Consider the following 21,319-nt stretch of genomic DNA (forward strand, 5'->3'; position numbering starts at 1 on the left):
CATGGCTGCGTTGCAGGCTGGACCAAGCGTGTCAACTTATATGCTGTTCAGACACTGGCCAACTGACTACTGATAGTTACCACTGTTAACGCGTCCCTCACTTTCCAATCCACACGACTAACCCAGCGGGAGAGACCCATCATCAAAAGCCACATGGAGCAATGTCTCTCTCTTTGGGGTTAGCACGCACGCTGGCGTCCGTTGACAGTACTCTCTACGCTAAGTAGACATGAACGACTCAAGGGCCAAGGCCAGTACGTCCCCACCACTGCCACCAGCATCCAAGGCTTGCGGGAAGACCTAAGACTTGTTAGTTACTGCGGAGGTCCAAGTTGTAGTGCGGAGAACCAATGTCAACTGTGTCGAGTGTACCTCGGCTACTTTGAGAGGATTGACCCGTCTCCCGTGCGCCGACCAACTAAACAGGGCGATGAACAATTTCCCGGGGGTTGAATATAGAATCTAACCTGCTATCTTACCTCACCGTTTTGTTTTATTTGGCAAAGTTCCTTCTTCTTCTTCGTCTTGCTCTGCTTCTCCCATTCTTACTCAGCGTCGGATTGCGAAGCTCGCTGTTATTAGCGTCTCTACTCACTTCCCCGTTACGGACACCTCGGCTTAAGCTTGCGTGACCATCCTAATCCGATTTTGAGACGAGAAACCCAAACGAAATCCGATCAAGATGGTAAGCTTATGATGCGCGCGACGCCTGTTGGAAGCAAGACGCTTGACATGGAGGAACGCACGCAACTGAGTCAACTAGAAGCTGAGATGGAAGCTTCTTTTTTTTTTTTTTTCAAAACCAAAACACTTGATATGTTGTCGCGTGACAATGGGCACTCGAGGCATGGAAGACGGTCGCAAAGCAACCGAGGCTGACAATGCATTGTAGGCTGGCTTCCCGAGCAAGCCAGATATGAGCGTCGGCGAGCGCCTGGCGATGCTCTTCAAAATTCTGACCATCTGTACGTCGCGCAGCCTCCCGCTCAATTCCCAGTCTAGCCATTGTGTGAAAAACTAACAATAGCTGTTTTTTTTTCTTTCTTATGCAAAAAACTTTAGTCCCCGTTAGCCTCGCGCTCAACATCCTGCGCATGCTCGTGCTGGCCGTCGTGCATGGCATGAGGCCGCGCTCGGCGATCCTGGCGGCCATTGTCCGCACGACGTTTGGCATCCTGACGGGCAAGGAGATCCAGAAGCTGCAGCCGACGACGCGCCAAGAGTACGGCAAGTTCATCAAGTACGCCGCCAAGCGGTGGAGCGCCCCCAACTTCAAGAGCCGCGTCGTCTACGACGTGCAGGAGCTCGGCAAGGGCGTCGACGACTCGGCCATCCTGTGGCTCGGCGACCGCAAAAAGGCCAAGAAGGTGGTCCTCTTCCTGCACGGCGGCGGCTACGTCCTGCCCGCCTCGGACGGCCACTTCCTGTGGGCCTGGAACGCCTACGTCATGTCGGGCGTCGAGGCCGGCGTCGAGACGGCCGTCGCCTTCCTGCAGTACACGCTCGCGCCGCGCGGCGTGCTGCCCGTGCCCCTGCGCCAGACGGTCGCCGCGTACGAGGAGATTCGCGCGCAGGGCTTCCGGCCGCGCGACATCGTCGTCGGCGGCGACTCGGCCGGCGGCAACCTGACGATGCAGTTCCTCGGACACGCCCTCCACCCGCAGCCGACCGTCCCCGAGATCAAGCTCTCGGAGCCCCTGGCCGGCGCCTTCCTCGTGTCGGCCTGGCTCGGCCTGAGCGACGACACCGAGTCCTTCCGCACCTTTGGCAACAACGACATGGTGAGCGCGTCCATCATTCAGAAGCTGAGCGCCGAGTCGGTCGAGCCTCACAAGCACGCCACCATCAGGTCCGATGCGGACCCTTGGTCGCGTCCCCTCGAGGCCGACTTTGGCTGGTTCCAAGACTTTGAAACCGTCGTGCCGAAAATCTACGTGACGTACGGCGGCCGGGAAGTCCTGCGTGACCACAGCCTTGCCATCATCGAGACGGTCAAACGCGATGCGCCTGCGGTCAATCTGGTTACTTACGAGGCCCCGAAGGAGCTTCACGATGGTGTACTTGTCGAGCACCTTTTCAAGAAGCCGGATATCAACGCCAAAAAGATGAAGACCTGGTTCAAGAGCGTAATTCTCGAATAAATGAACAACCATTGTCGGGTTTGAGACTGTACGACCGCAGATGGCTTTTGTATGTAAAAGGCGTATTATTGACTCATGTAGATATGAATATTGAATTGTCAATTTCGAGACCATGCAGTGCTACTCTGCTTGCCAAGGGCCTGATACCGATACTTCGACCCAAGTGCGTGGAGTGGTTTAGCAGTGTGACGCATGTAAAATAACCCCGAACCTCCTTTGTCCTATTAAGAGGTGCCATGCAAGCAGGGTACTCGGTAGCCTTCAACTCGTATCTCGCTGACTGCTATATTGTGCCTCTATCCCGCCAAGCCAACATTTTTGAGTCTTTAAAGTGAGCGCGAAGATTTACTGACCTGGAGATGTTGACTGGGCCAACAGATATACCCCCCCCCCCCCCCCCCCTCCCCAGCAGCAGCCCCCTAGCTGCTCTACAAGCTCACTGTAACATGTTCTCATGGCGCGGAATCAGGTTAGGAACCGAGGAGCAGGTCCTCATCAATCAGTTGGTGAAACACTGGTCGACAAGAGCCACGGCGCGAGATGCCGCAGCCCATCCGATTTTGAAGCCACTGGGACCAGCACCGTAGCAGTGGACGACGGAGATTGACAACTGTTCATTATCAAGACCATTTTCTGACGTTTTGGGAGTCGCAAAATCTTCCTTCTCAAGACGTAAGCCGCCCTTGCGCATAGGTCTACGGCCAATATAAGCCTGTTGGACGTCAATGGCAGGGAATGACGAGGGGTCCTTTCCTTGAACCGGTGGGAGATCTGGGCAGATGATGCTCACTCGCCGAAGAATCTCATCTATCGCCGACTGGGAGTCGTTGGGTGACCAATTGTGAGGTTCCTTGGTGCCGCCTATCACGGCGCCACCAAGAGGCCGGGGAATGATGACGGTAGAGTGGCCGTCTGCGGAATGGTGAGACACGGTGGAATGATAGCTGTTCGAAATGAGCATGAACTGGCCCCGTGATGGGAAGCAGCTTGCGTCATTGAAGCCGACTCCACTTGCGTTGACAACGACTCGGGGTAGGGACAGGTGTGATCGATGCTGATGGGCTAAGAATGCTGCTTCTTGCGCGGCGCCAAGCCTTGCACGCACAAAGACGGCACCGGACAGCTCTGCCTGACGCCGCAGCCATCCCAGATAAGCTGGGGAGTCGATGACCCAGGCAGAGTACGTCAGACCGGCCTTGATGCTGCCGGCCAGGCCCCCTCTCGGCAGCTCCTCCGGCTTCAGCAGGCGATACTGCGGCCACGCGGCAAACATGGCGAGCTCCTCCTCCGTTGGCGTCGTGTCAAAGTACTCCATGGCCGGGACGAAGGCTACGCCTGCGTCCTTTTGGTCGGGGTCTTCCGCGACGCGCTTCAGTTCCTCGTAGCTCTCGCGCATCCAGCTGTTTTCGAGCGCGTCCTGCTCCGTCTTGACGGGGACGGGGCGGAAGTGCGCGCCGGCACGGGGAGAGGCGTAGTCAATGTCCCAGTCGCCTGGGAGCTCCCGGGCCACCGCTGTCACGAGATAACCCCGCCGGGCCAGCTGCAGCGTGATGGACAAGCCGATGACACCGGCACTGTAAAACGCCCGCCGTGTGTCAGCGAGCGGCGTCAAAAGCGACGAAGCATATGCAAATTTACCCAATCACGACAATATGTCGGTTTGAAGTCTCTTCTGTCATCATGCGTTTGTACGTAGAAAATGCGACAATTCATTCGCGCTTGGCTTGTGAGAAGGAATATCAAAGGGACGCCTCAAGGCTGGCAATGGCATTTGAGTCATTGTGGGTTCGTAAGCTCCGACAACGTTCTTTCTGAGCACATGATGTGGGGAAAGACTTGAATAATAAATAGATACGCCCATTTTCTTGTAGCAGTTTCGGCCAGGATCACACTTCTTTTTTTCCCATCTTTATACATGTGCATGCTGTTCTTTCTCGAATCGTCCTGGCAGACGCTGCATACCAGGAAAAGGGCGATTACTTGCGCTTCTATGCTCTGCGAGTATAAGCTCGAGGGTCCAGCAGCACAAGCAGATGCCGCGCGCGACAATTCATCCACTACTAGTAACTAAATACCCTTTCCGATTTCTATTGGAGAAATCAGGCTGCTGCCACTAATGGGTTATTGGGCGCTTCCATTTTGCAGGCAGTTCTTCCCGCACAACAGGTTTCAAGGCACTTGAATCGATTAGAATTCAAGAGGCTTTTACCAAATCCGCCGTTGGCTTCAGAATTTTGATCCTGAGCAAAGTTTTGGTACTTTGATCGGCCTTCCCACATTGTACGTAGTACACCGCACCAGAACGGCAACTGACAATAGTGCCGAGAGGCGAATGGTGCTGAGAAGCAGGTATTGCCAAGTAAGTAGACAGTATTGCTGCACTGAGTGGCGTAAGTGGATAGCCCCGGGAGGCATCCGATGCCGAGAAGCAGGCCGTGCCGCAGAGAAGCAAGTGCCGAGAAGCCGGCTGCCGAGAGGCGGGCGGTGCCAATAAAGCGGTTTGGTTGCCGTGTACCCTGATCTTGAGAGATTTCCGCGCTGGTAGGCCGAGTCTCTTATTGATGGTACATGTATAGAAGCAGAGATGGTGGGATGCGTCTATTTTATGACCATGACTACCAGAACTATAACCCAATCCTCGTCTATATTACCACGTTCGAAACTTTTTCATCCTGTGGCCATGTAACGGAACACTATACAAGCATCACGAGTCAAGATTTATGCTTATATTATTTGAAGTCCTCGATATTTATCTTATCGAGTATCTATAGAAGTAGAAGAGAGCCGTTAGAAGTGCCGTCTTGAGAAAGGTGCTTCCATGGTCGAAAGAGTAGTAGGGTCATCTACCAAAAAAATTGATTTTGATGGGGTCATGCATAGTTGAAATCAGGCCTATATGAACCGGGTTCATTGTGCAAAGTTTTCACTCTCCATCAGACCATTGATTCAAGACTGCGTCTGTAGTAGGCAGGCGCAGGAATATGAGCATCTAGAAAAAAAGAAGAATGAAAGCTCTGCAGAGCCGAATAAGATTACAATTGGCTATACATGTAACCGAGTCCACTGTCCGAATTTATCACCCAACCGACACCGAAGGCTATAAATACTGAATATACTTTCAACGATTCATCATTGACATTCATCAAATCATGCACTTGGATCTCAGATTCCAATTCATTTTGCATTCAACCTTTACATCATTCGGCCCAAACAAAAAAACGGCTCCTGCTGCTGCTGTTGCATTTCGACAGTCATGAGAAACCATCTGTTGCTCCCGTTTCTAGCAGTGTCCGCGTTTGCCCGGCCGCAGGACAGCATTCCAGACCTTTCAGCGATCAGTGATGACGTTGCTAGTGCTGCCGACATCACTGATCCCGTTGGTGTTACTGACACGGCCGACACTAACGGTGCTGCTGCTGATCTCGGCATCGACGAACAGCTCATCGGCGAGCCCGTCTTCGAAATCATCCTAGACAGCGAGGTGCTACTAGGCGAGAACGACACGGACATTTCTCCTGGCGACCGCCGCCACCGTCGTCAAGCATCTGTAGAGCGGCCTACTGTTCCTGCAGCAGTAGCGGCCAAGAACGGAAAGTATGGTGTCTTGTTCAGGGGCGACTCCGCGCACCCTTCGCAGGTGTTCCGGTTCGGCTTTGCGCCACAGGACTCCGACAAAGACTTGCTCCGTCACCTGAGCTCCCAGGGCAGCTCGGCATTCGTGTTCTTTACAACTGACAGGGCAGCCTCAGAGCGGTACGCATTTGGCCGCCCTGCGGACAAGAACGCAAAGGGCTATGTGTACGCCATCAATTCCGCGAGCGTTCCCGACGGATACTGGGTTCCCGGTCTGTTTCCCAGGGACGCCGCGGTCCGCAGCAATCAGGAGTTTGCCGTTCCGGCCAGTGTCGCCGGCTCGAGCATCTCCCATGCCTACGAGTTTGACCGGGCAAACCCCTCTCTCTGGCCCAAAAAGATTGAGAACGCACATTATGCTTTCAAGTCATTGCCAAGATGCACTGTTCAGAAACGGGCGGTCTGTGACCCTGCCAAGTCTATCGGTGATGAAGAGCCTGGGAGACAACCTAGCACTGGAGAGGAGAAGGTGGAAAAGAAGAAGCCGGGTGCGCTTGAGGAAGAAGGAAAAGACAAATACAGAGGTGGCGAGGCAAACGGCGCTCGCACGGGGATCAAGATTCGGGAGAATCGGTTCCTACAGTGGCTCGGCGAGCTGGATCCCGAGTCCCTGGACCCGTTGGTTGAGTCCATCCGGAAAGGGGAACTAACCGCGGTTGAACTCCAGATGGGCTTCAAACGCGCACTCTCACAGACCGTGGATGAGCGCTGGGGCGATTTCGAGAGCGAGGAACAGGCAAAGCAGTCGCTGCTCAACATTGGCGTCGACCTCTTCTCTCCGATTCGGTACAAGGTGCCTACGAGCTTCTACCAGGACGTGGTACGGAATTTGCTCGCCATCGCAAAGGAGATTCGCGCGGCAGAGACTCCCGAGGAGAAGTTGCGGGTTGCCCAGAAGGACGTAAATGCCATCGTCAAGGCGTGGTCGTACACACCAGTTGGTGCAGTGAATGAGGCAATGATGCGGGAGCCTGCGCTGGATATGCCTCCCGTCCAAACTGTTGCCGTGATGGCTAATAAGTTGTGGTCTTATACGCCCATCGGGTGGCTAATCAACAATGTTGCGCCGATCGAATCGCTGCTCAGGAGAATTGATGCTCGCAAGGTCCCGAACGAATTCCGAGGGTGATCAGTACTTTAGATGAATAAACGCTTTCGCCAGGGCATGCGAATTGAAATTGGTCGACCCGGCTCCAGGATAAGGAGCATGTCATGGATTAAGCCAAAGCAGCAAAGATTCAGTTCGAGTCAATTATCAGCAAGGGTGATGCATGACATGACATGAACCTTGGACCCTGGCGCTAGCGAGCAAGTGTCTTGGATTGTCTGACTCGCCGTGACCTACCAGTTACTACTCTGAGGAAGTCGAGCTTGGACTTGGATTATAGAAATGAAGTCATCGAGCACCAATACTTGAGCAAGGTGAATGAATTGTGCTTCGACCCTCGGCGAGTAAATCAAATGGCCGTGATGCAGAATTTCCCGAGCCACTGGCCATTCGTGGGTGTGGCGGTGTTGTGCGCGCCCGCAGTTTCGTCTCGGAAGATGTACAGGTACCCAACGGCGTCTATAAATAGAATCAATATTTGTGACCTGAAATCAATCGAGTTTTTCTTCCTGCTTCAGATTGCGGTGTGCCTGTAGCCCCACGATCCCGTTTACAGTTTGGCGGTCTCTGAAACCCAGGCGCGCCCAGGCTCGCTTGATCGCAACGAGCCCTCCTCTCCAGCGGACGAGTTTTTAATCATTGGACGGGCGGCGTGAGAGCACTCACTCACAATGTTCTCGCATGATGCCAAAGACGGACGAGAGAACCTGCAACCGGAGCAAAGAGTTGCCGACCATTGCACTTGAACCAGAGTGGATTGCCGTTGAGGAGGGCGGGGGCGGGAGGTCGCTTGGCGAAGAGCCCCCCCAAAACGTAAAGAGGTCTCGGAACGCTGCAATTGGGTGTGTGTCGAATCATTTGTAAGTATACACGCAGCACACGCACGCAAATGAAGATGACAGATGCATAGAATAGGTCGACAACTGCTGGAGCGGGCTTTGCTGGTCGGGACAGGGCGCAAAGCTTGGTGGCATGGTTCGGGCTGAGCGAATAAGGGAGGGGGTAGTACTTATGGCGGTCGCCTGGATTTGGATTTGGATTTGGATTTGGGGAAGATTTTTGCCGATGAAGCGAGTGCTCTGATTGGATAATAGGAAAAGGAAGATGAGCGATGTCGCCAGAGGAGAGAGAGAGAGAGTCAGGTAGGTTCGCAATGACTGATGATGTATTGTGGAGGTCGTGGTCCCCCCCGCGGCGAGAAGGGGAGGGAGGGGAAACAGTCAAACACGTTGGCTTTTTGGGGTTGATAAGCTGGTGCACAATTGAACCAAATGATAATAGTCTGGCGCAATTGAAGCAAATTATAATAGTCTAGATAATAAACTGATAGGTCATCGGCCTTGTCTATATCCCGTATCCTTGATCACGACGCGGCCAGCCACAGCGCGCCTATAACTATATAACGCAGCACCCAGGGTACAAGACGCACGGCATGGGAAGCAGCCAACTACTGATAATACCGAGAGGGCCATCATCTCGGCCTGATGCAAACTCAATCTCATCACCCTGCTGCTCTCAGTCTCAAATGGCGGGGAAGGGAATCGGGCCACTCTGCTTTCACTGTTTCGACTAACTATAGAAATACTTGTACGAGGGCCCCGTGGTCTCGGGGGTTGACGGCTCGAGTGTGCCGCCTCGGCGAGGTCTTGGTTATATAACGATGCGATTTTATTGTTTTTGAATTTTGAATTTTGAACTTTGATTTTCATTTTTCATTTTCAATTTCCTTGCACAAAAATATGTTGGAAAAATTATACCGGACCTCTTACAAGCAGGTATTCAGACACTTTTGTTTCGCAGCTGGAATATACCAGTACGGATACAGGCCTGTCAGACAATCGGCCACGTTATTTTGATACCCGCTTGAAACACCCCCCTAAACCGTATATAGTACAAACTATCGGTATGTACGTATTTGGGGCCGTTGTATCCCCGGAGCAGTCAACAGGAGAAAACAAGATGGAAGGGGAAAAAAAAAAGCCCCCCGAATAGCTGGCGATGCGGACTCGTAGAGGAGGACTGGGCACCTCCCAAAGCACATCCTGGCCAGCCCAAAGGGCCAAACGACCACCCTCTTCACCGAACCGTGTAAAATCGACCTCACCAGTTCGGAACCACAGCCTTGCTAGTTATTGAGTTTGCAGACAACGACAATGCACGAGTTTCAAGTTGGCACACGAGCGCGAGAATGTCATTCATCCCGAGAATGGCAGAGACACGCACAAGATGCCACCAGACATGCTGCCGCGGGCTGCGCCTTGACTAGTCACCTAGAAGAGTTCAGTCCCATCCGCCATCAGTAGTTTCCCTTTGCATATACTGGTAGACTTGAGTTGCGTACATGAGGTAACTAGGTTGCTAATTATAAAGGGCCGATGCCATCCCGCGCGCGCGTGCGCGCCTTCGTTCCGTGTCATGACAAAAAACCTTGCTTAGTTGTATATTGTGTGGTCGCCGAGAAACCTGTTGCATAATCGGTTTGGGGGCAGGGGGGTCGCAAACTGCGACGCTACGCATCTCTGGCCAAGAGGCCATCCATGCATTGATGCCACCCATCCTGATGCTGACACCGCCTGACCAGCGCCAAAGGGAACACCCCCCCCCCCCCCCCCCTTCTCAAGAGCGGGCGGAGGAGAGAGGGGAGGAGTGAGGCTTAGGCTGGCCGCCACCAGGCTGTCTGTCATTGTGAGGAAGCTTTCGTCGTCTCTAAGTAGGCTGCAGCTCAAAGGGGAGTTGGGGGGACCCCTGAGACGGTTATTTTTAATTTTCAACTTGTTTTTTTCTTCACCTGCCCTTCCGTTGCATAATACACGATGTACACATGTTTGCTTCCAATCGACTGAGCGGCGCTGTCTATCGATCTTGATAACTACCTAAGTGCGACACAACGCAAAAAAAGCGTGAGTGAGGAGGAGCCTGACTGTAACGACAACAGGGCTGGGCTCGCCACGGCACTTCGCTTCGACGACTGACTTGGGAGACGGGGAGGAATTGGAAAACGACGTGGGTAGCTCGCAAATGCAGAGTACGAAGCACACATAAAAGAGAAGAAAAAAGGAAAAAAAAAAAAAAACGACAACTACGTCGAACGCGTCGCCATGCGCTTGTCCAGCGTCAGCCTAGCCGCCGGGCTCGTCTGGGCAGGTCGAATAAGTCGAGGCCAGCATGTCGCAGCGGCAGTCGACGGCGACGGCAACGGCAGCGACAACAACCCTGGCTATCTCGCCATACCAGTCGGCACGATACCGCGGACGCGGCTCACCACCGAGAAGCGAGCCAAGAGACCCATTGAGACAACGCTGGAGAATCGAGAGTTTTTCTACGCTGCGCAGAGTACGTTGAGGTTTATGTGAAATGGACGTTGCGACTGTTTGAAAGCTTGCCATGCATGCACTTTGCACAATCATGGCGAAATGCGGGGAACTGTAAAAAAAGAGAGAAGAATCAAGGCTGACAATAGTTTTTTCTTTTTATCGTGACGCAGTCGGTATTGGTACACCTCCGCAAAACATCACGGTGCTCATCGACACGGGCTCGAGCGAATTGTGGGTGAATCCAGACTGCAGCACAGCACGAGCACAAGACGCGCAGCAATGCGCTTCGTTTGGGCGATACGAACCTGGCAAGTCACGGACGCCGCCGACGGGGCCATTTGGAAGCGAAGAGATTCGGTTCGGCGACCCGACGGACACCTCGACACTGACGTCTGTCAACATCACATATTTCACTGACAAGATCGCATTCGGCAGGCTGTCTATCAAGAACCAGACGTTTGGCGTGGTGACGGCCAGCGAGCGCCAGTCGCAGGGCATCCTGGGGCTGGCTCCCGACCTGCATGAGGGGTTCCGCAGCGGGGAGCCGTACAGCCTGGTGCTGAACAGCATGGCCAGGCAGCGCGTCATCGCCAGCCGGGTGTTTTCCCTGGACCTGCGCCACTCGGACGCCAAGAGCGGCGCTCTCATCTACGGCGGGCTCGACCGGAGCCGGTTCATCGGGACGCTCGACAGGGTGCCCATCATCAACGGATTGGAGGGCGAGGCCCGGCTGGCCGTGTCGCTCCGGACGGTGGGCATGACGCTGCCGCCGTCCCGCGCGTCGACGACGTACGCGGTGCAAGGCGACGACTTCGACGACGGCAACGTCATGCTCGACTCGGGCACGACGATTTCGCGGCTCAAGGCCAATGTGGCCAGGCCGATACTGACGGCGCTGGACGTGAAGCCGGACGGCAACACCGGGTACTACCAGATCCCGTGCGCGAGCAGGAACCGGACCGGGTCGGTGGACTTTGGGTTCGGCGGCGATGGTGACGACGGCAGGGTGACCATGGTCAGGGTGCCGTTCAAGGACTTCATCATCAACGTCGGCGACCCGGACACGTGCTACGTGGGCATCGCGGTGACGGCCGGGCAGCAGATCCTCGGCGACACGGTGCTGCGCGCCGGGTACTTTGTCTTTGACTGGGACAACAAGGCGGTGCACATTGCGCAGGCGGCCGACTGCGGCGACCCGGACATTGTCAGGATTGGCAAGGGCGAGAACGCGGTGCCGTCGGTCAAGAGCAACTGCCGCGGGTCGGTGAACCCCGAGTTGGACACGCCGGCGTCTTCCTCGTCGTCGTCGTCGTCGTCGTCGTTGACTAGCGAGCCGACGCAGACCGTGTCGACGACCGGTAGTGTCTTGGGGCCGGAGGCGACTACGGAGCTAACGCCGACGCCAAGCAACGAGAGCGAAAAGAGCAGCAACAACGACGACGCCAAAAAAGGCAACGGCAGTGGGCGGAATGGCGTGGTCGGATCACTGCTGGCGGTGCTGTGTTCGGTGAGCATGGGCAGCATGATGATTATCTTTCTCTAGGCAGTGAGACATTTCTCCTCTCTTCTGTCTTTTGTATGTTTGCATGTCTGCATGTCTGCATGTCTGCATGTCTGCATTTCTGCATTTCTGCATTTCTGCGTTTCTGCATTTCTGCATTTTTGGTAGGCGTTGTGCATTTTCCAAGTAGCGATTAGACATTATAATGGTGAATTTGTTGCATCAATTTGTTCATGTTGTTGGTTGTAGCATGCGGGTGGACGAGAACCCTCAAGGTACAAGTGGTACTTAGGCAGTGAATGTGTGGAGCAGGACGAATAAGTAAACTTGTTGTCCCGGATTGGTCAGGGACGTCAGCCTAGTATTGCGAGTTGGCGTGTTATTACGGGTCAATGTAATCCGTATGCGCGTGCTGGATGTGTGATGGCCATGATAAGGTTTGTTGTTCGTTTGTGACTTGGCTGGGAGGGACCAAGAGGACAATGTCCGTCGGGGCAACGTAGGGCCGTGACATCATTTTCGCCTCGGCAGGGTGTACCGTGTAGAGAGGGAGTAAGTAAGGAAGCAACAAAGAAAAAGAAGACAAAAGAAGAAGAAGAAAAAAACAGTAGAACCGAATTCATCCGATTGCTTAGCTCAAGTCTAGCCCACTCCGCGGACTTTTTTTATTTTTAATTTCTTTTTTCTTTTTGCTGGTCCACGGAACAAAGAGCAATACTCAGTACGGATACAGATAGCGCATGCATGATTTGCCGATTGCTGCACGACGCACGCCCGCCCGGGGAGTGACCCACTAAAAGCTTAACCTGTTCCTCGGCTGTGCGGAATCACGACAATGAATTCAACTGGCCGACCCCAGCAAAAAGAGTCCAACCAGTCCAACAAGTCCAGCAAACTCCGGCCAAAAGTCCAAAAGCCCCAGAGTCAACTTGCCTCACCCCAAAAAAGCTCCACATAACTCCGGAATCTCCAACACGCCAACTGGTTAGTCAACAGGCAAACACCCGCAAAACCAACCCTTCAACGTGGGGGAGGCCTTGCCGAGACGGGACAGACAGACGCCTACAGCGCCGCCCGTCGCAACATTTCATCTTTTCTCTCCCTCCCTCTCTCTCTTTTTTTTCTTTCAACTTTCGGCCTTGAAACTCTCTTGAATTCCAGCTACCTCTTCTCCTCGGTGTTTGTTTTTGATTCTCGATTGTCGATTGCCTGTGCACCTTCTCTTCCCATCCATCTCTACACTCCCCGTCCTCCCCATCCTCGCTGTCCGACCCCAGCAATCAGCTCTCTGCATCTGTCTACCTCTCTCTCCAACCCTCGCCCTTTGCCCCCCTCTCCTCATCGTCATGGTCTTCCAACCGGCTCCCTGGGTCCCGGCCCTCCAAGGTACGTTCCTGTTTTGTAAACATGCCGCATTGAATCCGCGCCAAAAACCTGCCCATGACACACGAGCCAGGCCAGGCCGAGCAACTTCTCTGCGCATGCGCGCAAACAAACCTCACTAACCATCACTCCCACCCGCAGAGATCCCCGACAGCATCCCCCTCTGCGAGTTCATGTACAATGACCGCTACGGCTGTCATGCCGCCTCCAAGGCCCGCAACCCCTACACCTGCGGCGTCACCGGCACCACCTTCACCTCCAAGCAGGTCCCCGAGCGCGTCGACCTCCTCGCCCGCGCCATTGCCAAGCGCCTCGGCTTCAGCCCCAACGAAGGCACCGAGTGGGACAGGGTCGTCGCAGTTTACTCTGTGAATACGGTACGGGTCGAACCCCCAAGACGAATGGTCCCCAAGACATTCTCCCTCGGAGGCGCGCCGCTGTTGCTAACATTGAACCCACTTGAACCTAGATTGACTACATCCCCGTCTCTCATGCTGTACACCGTCTCTCCGGCATCGTCACCCCGGCCAACGCCCAGTATTCGGCCCCGGAGCTCGAGCACCAGCTCGTCTCCTCGGGTGCCAAGGCCCTCTTCACATGCCTGCCGCTTCTCGAGACAGCTCTCAAGGCCGCTGACGCCGCCGGCATCCCCCGCACCGCCGTCTTCCTCCTACCCGTCCCCGGCGGCAAGCCCCACCCCGACTTTCCCTCCGTCGACGACCTCATCGCCCAGGGCAAGTCCCTGCCCGCCCCCGCCGCCCTGTCCTGGATCAAGGGCCAGGGCGCGCGCCAGACGGCATTCCTCTGCTACTCCTCTGGCACTTCTGGCCTCCCCGTACGTGACTGAATTGCTTTCTTTCTGCCGCTTCCCCTCCTTCCAAGACTGCGTGTGGAAAACGACATCTTACAAAGAAGAGATGGAATTGTGACAAGGACGCTAATGAGTCGCGCTGCAATAGAAAGCTGTCATGATTTCCCACTACAACATCATCGCCAACATTATCCAGATGACGCAGCACCAGAGCGTCGGCCGCAAGCAGGACAATATCATCACCGAAAACGTCCTCGGCATCTTGCCTCTCAGCCACATCTACGGCCTCACTGTCGTCGCCCACGTCTCTCAGTACCGCGGCGACCAGCTTGTCATCCTTCCCAAGTTTGACCTTGCCCTCTTCCTTCGCACCATCCAGGACTACAAGCTCAACTTTCTCCCCGTCGTGCCCCCGATGCTGATCCAGCTCATCACCAACAAGCAAATCGCCTCCCAGTACAACCTCGACAGTGTTCGCTGCGTCTTCTCCGGTGCCGCACCACTCGGCATCGAGACCCAGGAGGCTGCTAACAAAATGTTTCCCAAGTGGAAGATTGGTCAGGGCTACGGTACGTTTCATCTTCTTTCTTGCCTGTTCCAGTGTCTTGCTTTCGAAGAGGAAATCAACAAAAAAAAAACACAAAACACAAAACAAAAGACCAAGACCAAATGCATCCAGTTACTCAGGCTAACTTGAATTACCACGCAGGCATGACGGAAACTTCCCCCGTCGCCACCGCCAGCACGGAAATCGACCTCGTCCCCGGCTCCTCGGGCTGCCTGCTCCCTGGCTACAAGGCCAAGCTCATTGACGCCGAGGGCAAAGTCGTCACCGGCTACGACCAGCGCGGTGAGCTGCTGCTCCAATCGCCCTCCGTCGTCCTCGGCTACCTGCACAACGAAAAGGCCAACGCCGAGACCTTTGTGCACCACGCCGATGGTCGCTGGATCCGTACCGGTGACGAGGCTGTTGTTCGCAAGTCCTCCAAGGGCTACGAGCACGTTTTCATCACTGACCGAATCAAGGAGCTCATCAAGGTCAAGGTACGCATCCGCCCTTGTATTTTCATATCCTGCACTGTGAGAGAAGAAGAGGAAATCAGAAACCAAAGAATCAGAAAGAAATGAAACGAAAAGAAAGAAGAGAAACAACAGTTGTCACTGACGAGATTTATACCAGGGCTTCCAAGTCGCCCCCGCTGAGCTCGAGGCACACCTCCTCACCCACGACTACGTCCACGACTGCACCGTCATTCCCGTCCCCGACGACCGCGCCGGCGAAGTCCCCAAGGCCTTTGTCGTCAAGAGCCCGTCCGCCACGTCGTCGGGCAAGTCGGACGCCGAGATTCGTCGCGCCGTCGAGGAGCACGTCGAGAAGCACAAGACAAAGTACAAGTGGCTCAAGGGCGGCGTCGAGTTCATCGACGCCGTCCCCAAGAGCCCCAGCGGCAAGATCCTCCGCCGCATCCTCAAGGACAAGGAGAAGGCGGCCCGCAAGGCCCAGGGTGCCAAGTTGTAAATCAGAAAAAAAAAAGAAAAAAGAAAGAAAAAACCGCACAAACCAGATAGGAGAACAGGCTGGTAGCGGGGCACACTTGCGCGTGGATTCGTGGCTAAAGAGGAATACGAGAGAGGTGGGGAGATTGCAAGCAATTGATGTATATATACATTCACAACACTCCGAGGTAGAGATTAGATGCAAGTCTTTACTTTCATGGTTCGTATTTAGTAACAACAGAAATGCTATTTTTTCCATTTTCCTTTCTCTTCCCTCTTTATTCTCTCTCTCTTCTCTCTTTCTTTGCTTTCTTGTTCTCTTCTTCTCTTCTCTTCTCCTCTTTCTTCTTTTTTTCCCCTTCCATTTCTGTATTTTTCTTGGCGTATTGAAAGACACGTCGAATTGGCGAGAATCAACAGTCTAGACACTGGCGCAGCACCCCATACCGCAAAGTCATCGGGCTAGTCAAGAGTACGATTACCCGGGCGCAGTCTGTCTATATTGGCATATGCTCAGCAAAACAATCACACAGAAACGGTTCAGTAGTAAAGCCAGCCCAGTGGGTATTAATTAAACTGTCTGCTCCCTAGAGGAGGACGCTCCCCCAGATAGGGATAAACATTTCGTGTAGAGTCAAGGATCGTAAGAATTATAATAGTAATGTCAACAGTCCATTCGTTGTCCTGCTTCCTCGTAGTCAAAGAAGCGTCCAAGCACAAGGTCCTCTCTTGGTCTTTTTTTCTTTTTTTTTTCTTCCTCGCATAACATTCGGATACTTGTCCACATTCTTCTTTTCGGTACCGACAAAAATTCAACAAGTTACATACAGTACCAACATGCAAGTTCTGCTGCTTTACAGAGCCGCAACAAGGGCCATGGCGATAGCACCGAGGATGCTGGCCTGTACCTTGCCAACACCGCCGACTTGAACGGGGGGGACGCCAGTGGGCACGGTAGGGACACCGGTGCCGACGGGGCCGCCCGGCTGGTTCGTAGGCGCAGGCTCCTTCTCACCGGCGGGAGGGGTGAAAGAGACCTGGGGAACAGGCACCTGGGTGCTGATGACGCGGGTGGTGCTGCTACCAGTGTAGGTAGTGCCGCTGGTGACACAAACCTCGGTGATTGTGGTATCAATGACGATGGTGGTCATCGAACCAGCCGTGGGCTGGGGAGGGACGACGGTGTATGTGATGATCTCGTTGATGGGCTCGGCGCCAATGACAATGTTGGGGTTTTTGTCGGCGTATGGAGCGCAAATACCCTGGAAGAAGCTGATGGAGTCGCCAACAACCTTATCACTACCACCATACGAGAACAAGCAGCCGTAGACCTTCTTGGTGAACTCGCTGTTCTTGCAGTAGCACGCGGCATCAGCATTGTCCTTGCACTCCTTGACTAAGTCGAGCCACGACGTCAAGCAGCGGGGGACAGCCTCAGGGCAGGGAAGAGAAGGAACGGGGCCGGGCGTCTTGGTCTCGGTCTCCTTCGGCTTGTCGGGGGTTCCGGTAGGCTGAGTCTGACCGGGCTGAGTCATGGTGATGGTGACAGGGCGAGTCTCGGTGACAGGGCAAATGGTGGTGCTGACGGAGACGACGACGGTGGTGGTATGAACCTGGCCAGGAGTCTTGATGGGGCAAGAGGTGATCTCAGGACCGCAGCTGGTGATGGTCTTGGTGGTAGTGGTGAAGACAGTGGAGATGGAGTCGTAGCTGGTGGTGATGTAGGTGGTTGTGACGGCAGGAGGAGTGGTCTGCGCGGGAGGAGTGGCGGGAGGAGTGGTCTGCGCGGGGGGAGTGCTCTGTCCGGGAGGAGTGCTCTCACCGGGAGGAGTGCTCTGTCCGGGAGGAGTGCTCTGGCCAGGAGGAGTGGTCTCTCCAGGAGGAGTGCTAACCTTGGTAGTAGTCTCGCCGGGAGGAGTGGTCTGACTGGGAGGAGTGCTCTGTCCGGGAGGAGTGGTTTCACCAGGAGGAGTGCTCTGGCCGGGAGGAGTAGTCTGGCCGGGAGGGGTGCTCTGTCCGGGAGGGGTGCTCTGTCCGGGAGGAGTTGTCTCGCCAGGAGGAGTGCTCTGGCCGGGAGGAGTGGTCTCACCAGGAGGGGTGCTAACCTTGGTGGTAGTCTCACCGGGAGGAGTGCTAACCTTGGTGGTAGTCTCACCGGGAGGAGTGCTCTGGCCGGGAGGAGTGGTCTCGCCAGGAGGAGTGCTAACCTTGGTGGTAGTCTCACCGGGAGGAGTGCTAACCTTGGTGGTAGTCTCACCGGGAGGAGTGCTCTGGCCGGGAGGAGTGGTCTCGCCAGGAGGAGTGCTAACCTTGGTGGTGGTCTCGCCGGGGGGAGTGGTCTGGCCGGGAGGAGTGGTCTGGCCGGGAGGAGTGGTCTGGCCGGGAGGAGTGGTCTCGCCAGGAGGAGTGGTCTGGCCAGGAGGAGTAGTCACCTTGGTGGTGGTCTGAGCCGGAGGAGTAGTAACCTTGGTGGTGGTTTTAGGAGGAGGAGGCTTGCACCAAAACTTGATCTTGTGGCACTTGATCTTGCAAATCTTCTTCAGAAGCCCAAAGGTTCGCTTCTGGTTGCCATTGCTGCCCTGGTTCTCAGGGAGAACAATCTTGACGGACTTGGCACCACCGCACTGTGTGTTCACGATAGTGGTACCCTGGCTGGATATCGGGGACGACTGTCTGCAGGTAGAGCCGTCGGGCATTGTGTAGTGGAACTCGAAGCGGGCGTCAAACTCAGACTCAACGGAGAAGCTGTCGATATCAAAGTTGCCAATGTCGTCACCAGCCGAGATGACGGGGTTGTCGTTCTGCGCGTCAGGGCCAACACTGGCCTCGATGACCTTGCTTCCATCATCCTGACGACCGGCAAGCATATCGCGGCGACCAAACCTCTTCTTGCAGGTCCAGCCCTTGAAGTTGCAGCCGCCATAGTTGCCGATGTTTCCAACAGGAACAGTCCCCCAATCGAAGCCGGGAATCTGGTCGGGCTTGCAGATGACGGGGACCTTGCCGGGGCAAGTGAAAGGCTTGGAGCCGATCCAAGATTCAAAGACAGAACCGAAGATTCCAATCTAGTACAGTGTTAGTAGGCGTCGTTCACGGATAGGCATCTAGTACGAACTGTAGCAGATGCCGGGTCGATGGCGGCCGCAACGGCCAAGGCGTAAGTGACCTTCATCGCGTATCTAACACGACTTGGTCCGGGGTGAGAACAGTAGAAAATACAAGAATAAGAATGGTAATGGTAAGGCGAGCGAGTGTGGTTGATATATGGGTGTGTATACAAGCGATGGTGATGTCAAAGAAAACGAATGGCTTTGACGTTTGATAACGATGAAGAAGCAATAGGAAATAGACAGGTAAGAAAGAAGTGAATAGGACCAAGGAGCATACAGGAAAGACTGTGCGACAAGAAGCGGCGAACGGCTACATCTATATACCAGAAGCTGGCAACAGCGCCGTCAGTGTGGTAGCGTGGCATGGGAACAGGCAAGCGGGCCACGGCCTGCGGGCGGTGGTATCTGCATGGCTAGAAAGGATGGCATGTCATAGCGACGAGGGCCGGAGACGAGAGACTCCATCGAGCGATAGCTGGCTGGTCGGCGGTGCGCGCGAAACGACCAGAAGCCATTGAGCCCCTGTCCAATATCATCCTGAAGCGCTGGGGAGAGAGGCGGAGCAATCGCCCGAATCAGACACGCTCGGTGCTGCAGCATCCATCCCGCGATGGTGGTTTCGCCAGACGTCAAGAGGCCGGTAGCTGACCCGCACGCATTGTCGCCCAGCCCAGGGCTTGTCATGGATTCCAGCCTACCAGGGGGTAGCCCCTGCAGCGCCCAATTTAGGTTGACGAAGAGATTGCTGGTTCCGCCCCTAAGCAGTTTGGGCTGCTGCGTGGTCGAGCAAGTCTGTGCTTCGACCTCTTCTTCCCCCGCCCTGTCCGTCCGGTTGTTGCTGCGCACCGGCCGGTAGCTTTGCTCCCGCCGTCCACACCGGCCGTTCGCCCTGGTCTGGTAATGGAACCGCGGAGCATTTTGGGCCAACGTTAGCGTCCAGCTAGCAGCCGGTGGCTGTGGTGGCAGTTGGGAAATTGTGTGTGTGTGTGTGTTTTTTTTTTTTCCTTCTTTGCTCTGCGCACCACGCGGGGGGCTTATGCCTTGTCGAAACAATCATCTGGCGGGTCGTGGTTTGGGATTGATCCATTCCGGCGTGTCAGTAGCGATTCGACAGACCACGGCGAAGCGTCGAGAGTAAACACGACGCGGAAGTCGAATGCTGGTAGGGCTGGTTGGGTCAGTCTCGGAAACGAACAGTTCAAACCCAGCATGAGCAAAACTTTATGAATGCATTGTTTGTTGGAGACCCTGCATCTTGGGGTTTCCGTTGTGCTTGGGCAATGTATCCGAGAGCTTCACGGAGCAAGTCGACATTGTTTGTAATTAGTACAGTTGTGACTACTCAGTACGACTGCATGACCCTGTGAAGAGTTACTCAATGCCAACGAACTGCAAGCGATTGTAGACAGGTATTTTCGAGCCGTAAGTAATGCATGGCAATTCTCCAGTCATTTGCTGAACAGTAGCAAAGGTAGGTTGTTAACTATGTGTGGCCCACACTTCCATATCACCAGTTGTCGATTAGGTCAGCAGCACATAGTCGCCGGCGAGAACAGCTCTTTCACTTCAAAGCTGCCTGCACCTACTTGCGAGGGCAAACGAACCATGTGCTTGGATAGCAAACAAACTCAACCTTCCTTTTCCCGATAATGCCAACCCCAGAAACATGGCCTGAGTCGCGCCAGTTTTGTTTTATTTGTCAATGTATCCTGAATCCTTCGTCGCACAATACAGCAACCAGTGGCGGGTGCCAGGCCCGATGCTAATGCGCGGCTCTTGTACACCATGGCACCCCATCCTCGAGCCGCTTCAGGTGCCTACCCCATTGTTGCGTTGCTGTCTGAGATCTAGTACACTAAAAATCACACATGGTGTTTCATAGAGAACCCTCGAGCTCAAAAGAAAGCCGTCGCCAAAATGGGTTCTCGCTAGTGCCAACATGCGCTACTGATACTGGGTACAATGCCGATCATCTCGAAGTCCAGCAAACGGCAAGTTGCGATGGTTGATTGCAAGCTTTTTTTTAAGGCCAGGATGCTGGTTTTCCAGTCATGGAATCATTTTTTTTATTCTATTTCCGGTTCGCCACGCCAAGTGCTGCGGTGCATGAGGGAAGACAGGAGTGCCCTGTCCATGACGGAGCATCTCAACTTGCCAGTATATTGGATGACCCAACTGCGCACTCAACTCACCAACTTCCGCCGCGCTGAGCCGATTCGCTACTACCCTATGATGCAGCTCAACTCGACAGGTACCAGCATGTTCCCTGCTAGCCATTCAGGCTCGTCAACATGCAAGCAGCACTCTAAAACCGAGGTGAGGCGTTGTTCCATGCGGGTCCGTCCATGAACTATGCATGTCCTCGGTAAACTTGGAAAATGGTAGACGGCAGGGTATTCGCAGACACCAATGCCGTAGTGGATGGCTCGCGACATGGTTCCGAGCAGTGCACTCTGAACATTATTGACATGCCTGACTGCAAGCTATTCCAGGATTGCCAGTGCACCAGGCCTGAGGAGTCTGCCCAGCTCAAGAATCTCATCATGAGTAGCGGCTGTTGGCACCCGGCCTGACACGAAATTCTCAGGATCTTGGTTTCAGTCGCCGCCACAAAAAGGCTGACAGTACGATGAAGCCGTCCGGGCCGACCCATCTCAACTGACTGAGCTCACAGGTGTCCATGTTCAGAACGTGCCCAAGATGATGCTTTGCTTTTTCTCGCGGGCATGGAGGTGGTGCTTTCCACAGCCGGCCGGGGTGTACAGCCAGGGTTACAGCCAGGGTTACCAGAGCTATTGACTCTGACTCCGCAAGGCGGGCA

At 54.6% G+C, this 21,319-nt stretch overlaps 6 protein-coding genes across 6 annotated transcripts; 4 read left to right on the forward strand and 2 right to left on the reverse strand.

Annotated features, from left to right (window-relative positions):
* Positions 1-682: 682 nt before the first annotated feature.
* V2A60_002026 (alpha/beta hydrolase) lies at positions 683-2,141 on the forward strand (the record flags this gene model as incomplete). The annotated part of the gene is made up of 3 exons (XM_083253378.1): positions 683-685; positions 893-965; positions 1,063-2,141. 3 exons carry the CDS (start codon positions 683-685, stop codon positions 2,139-2,141), a joined length of 1,155 nt encoding a protein of 384 aa, XP_083109504.1.
* A 499-nt stretch (positions 2,142-2,640) lies between these two features.
* On the reverse strand, positions 2,641-3,820 carry V2A60_002027 (FAD-dependent oxidoreductase; the record flags this gene model as incomplete). Its single annotated transcript, XM_083253379.1, has 2 exons — positions 2,641-3,715; positions 3,780-3,820. The coding sequence occupies 2 exons, from the start codon at positions 3,818-3,820 to the stop codon at positions 2,641-2,643; spliced, it is 1,116 nt and encodes a 371-aa protein (XP_083109505.1).
* Positions 3,821-5,394: 1,574 nt separating this feature from the next.
* V2A60_002028 (uncharacterized protein) lies at positions 5,395-6,903 on the forward strand (the record flags this gene model as incomplete). Its single annotated transcript, XM_083253380.1, has 1 exon — positions 5,395-6,903. The coding sequence occupies one exon, from the start codon at positions 5,395-5,397 to the stop codon at positions 6,901-6,903; it is 1,509 nt and encodes a 502-aa protein (XP_083109506.1).
* A 3,077-nt stretch (positions 6,904-9,980) lies between these two features.
* Positions 9,981-11,739, forward strand: V2A60_002029 (aspartic peptidase domain-containing protein; the record flags this gene model as incomplete). Its single annotated transcript, XM_083253381.1, has 2 exons — positions 9,981-10,215; positions 10,367-11,739. The coding sequence occupies 2 exons, from the start codon at positions 9,981-9,983 to the stop codon at positions 11,737-11,739; spliced, it is 1,608 nt and encodes a 535-aa protein (XP_083109507.1).
* Positions 11,740-13,043: 1,304 nt separating this feature from the next.
* On the forward strand, positions 13,044-15,410 carry V2A60_002030 (acyl--CoA ligase; the record flags this gene model as incomplete). The annotated part of the gene is made up of 6 exons (XM_083253382.1): positions 13,044-13,083; positions 13,222-13,457; positions 13,550-13,915; positions 14,040-14,460; positions 14,601-14,935; positions 15,072-15,410. 6 exons carry the CDS (start codon positions 13,044-13,046, stop codon positions 15,408-15,410), a joined length of 1,737 nt encoding a protein of 578 aa, XP_083109508.1.
* Positions 15,411-16,242: 832 nt separating this feature from the next.
* Positions 16,243-18,560, reverse strand: V2A60_002031 (uncharacterized protein; the record flags this gene model as incomplete). The annotated part of the gene is made up of 2 exons (XM_083253383.1): positions 16,243-18,453; positions 18,504-18,560. 2 exons carry the CDS (start codon positions 18,558-18,560, stop codon positions 16,243-16,245), a joined length of 2,268 nt encoding a protein of 755 aa, XP_083109509.1.
* Positions 18,561-21,319: the final 2,759 nt, after the last annotated feature.

Source organism: Cordyceps javanica, chromosome 1 (assembly GCF_051103115.1).
Source record: "Cordyceps javanica chromosome 1, complete sequence".
In the NCBI taxonomy this organism is placed as follows: domain Eukaryota; kingdom Fungi; phylum Ascomycota; class Sordariomycetes; order Hypocreales; family Cordycipitaceae; genus Cordyceps; species Cordyceps javanica.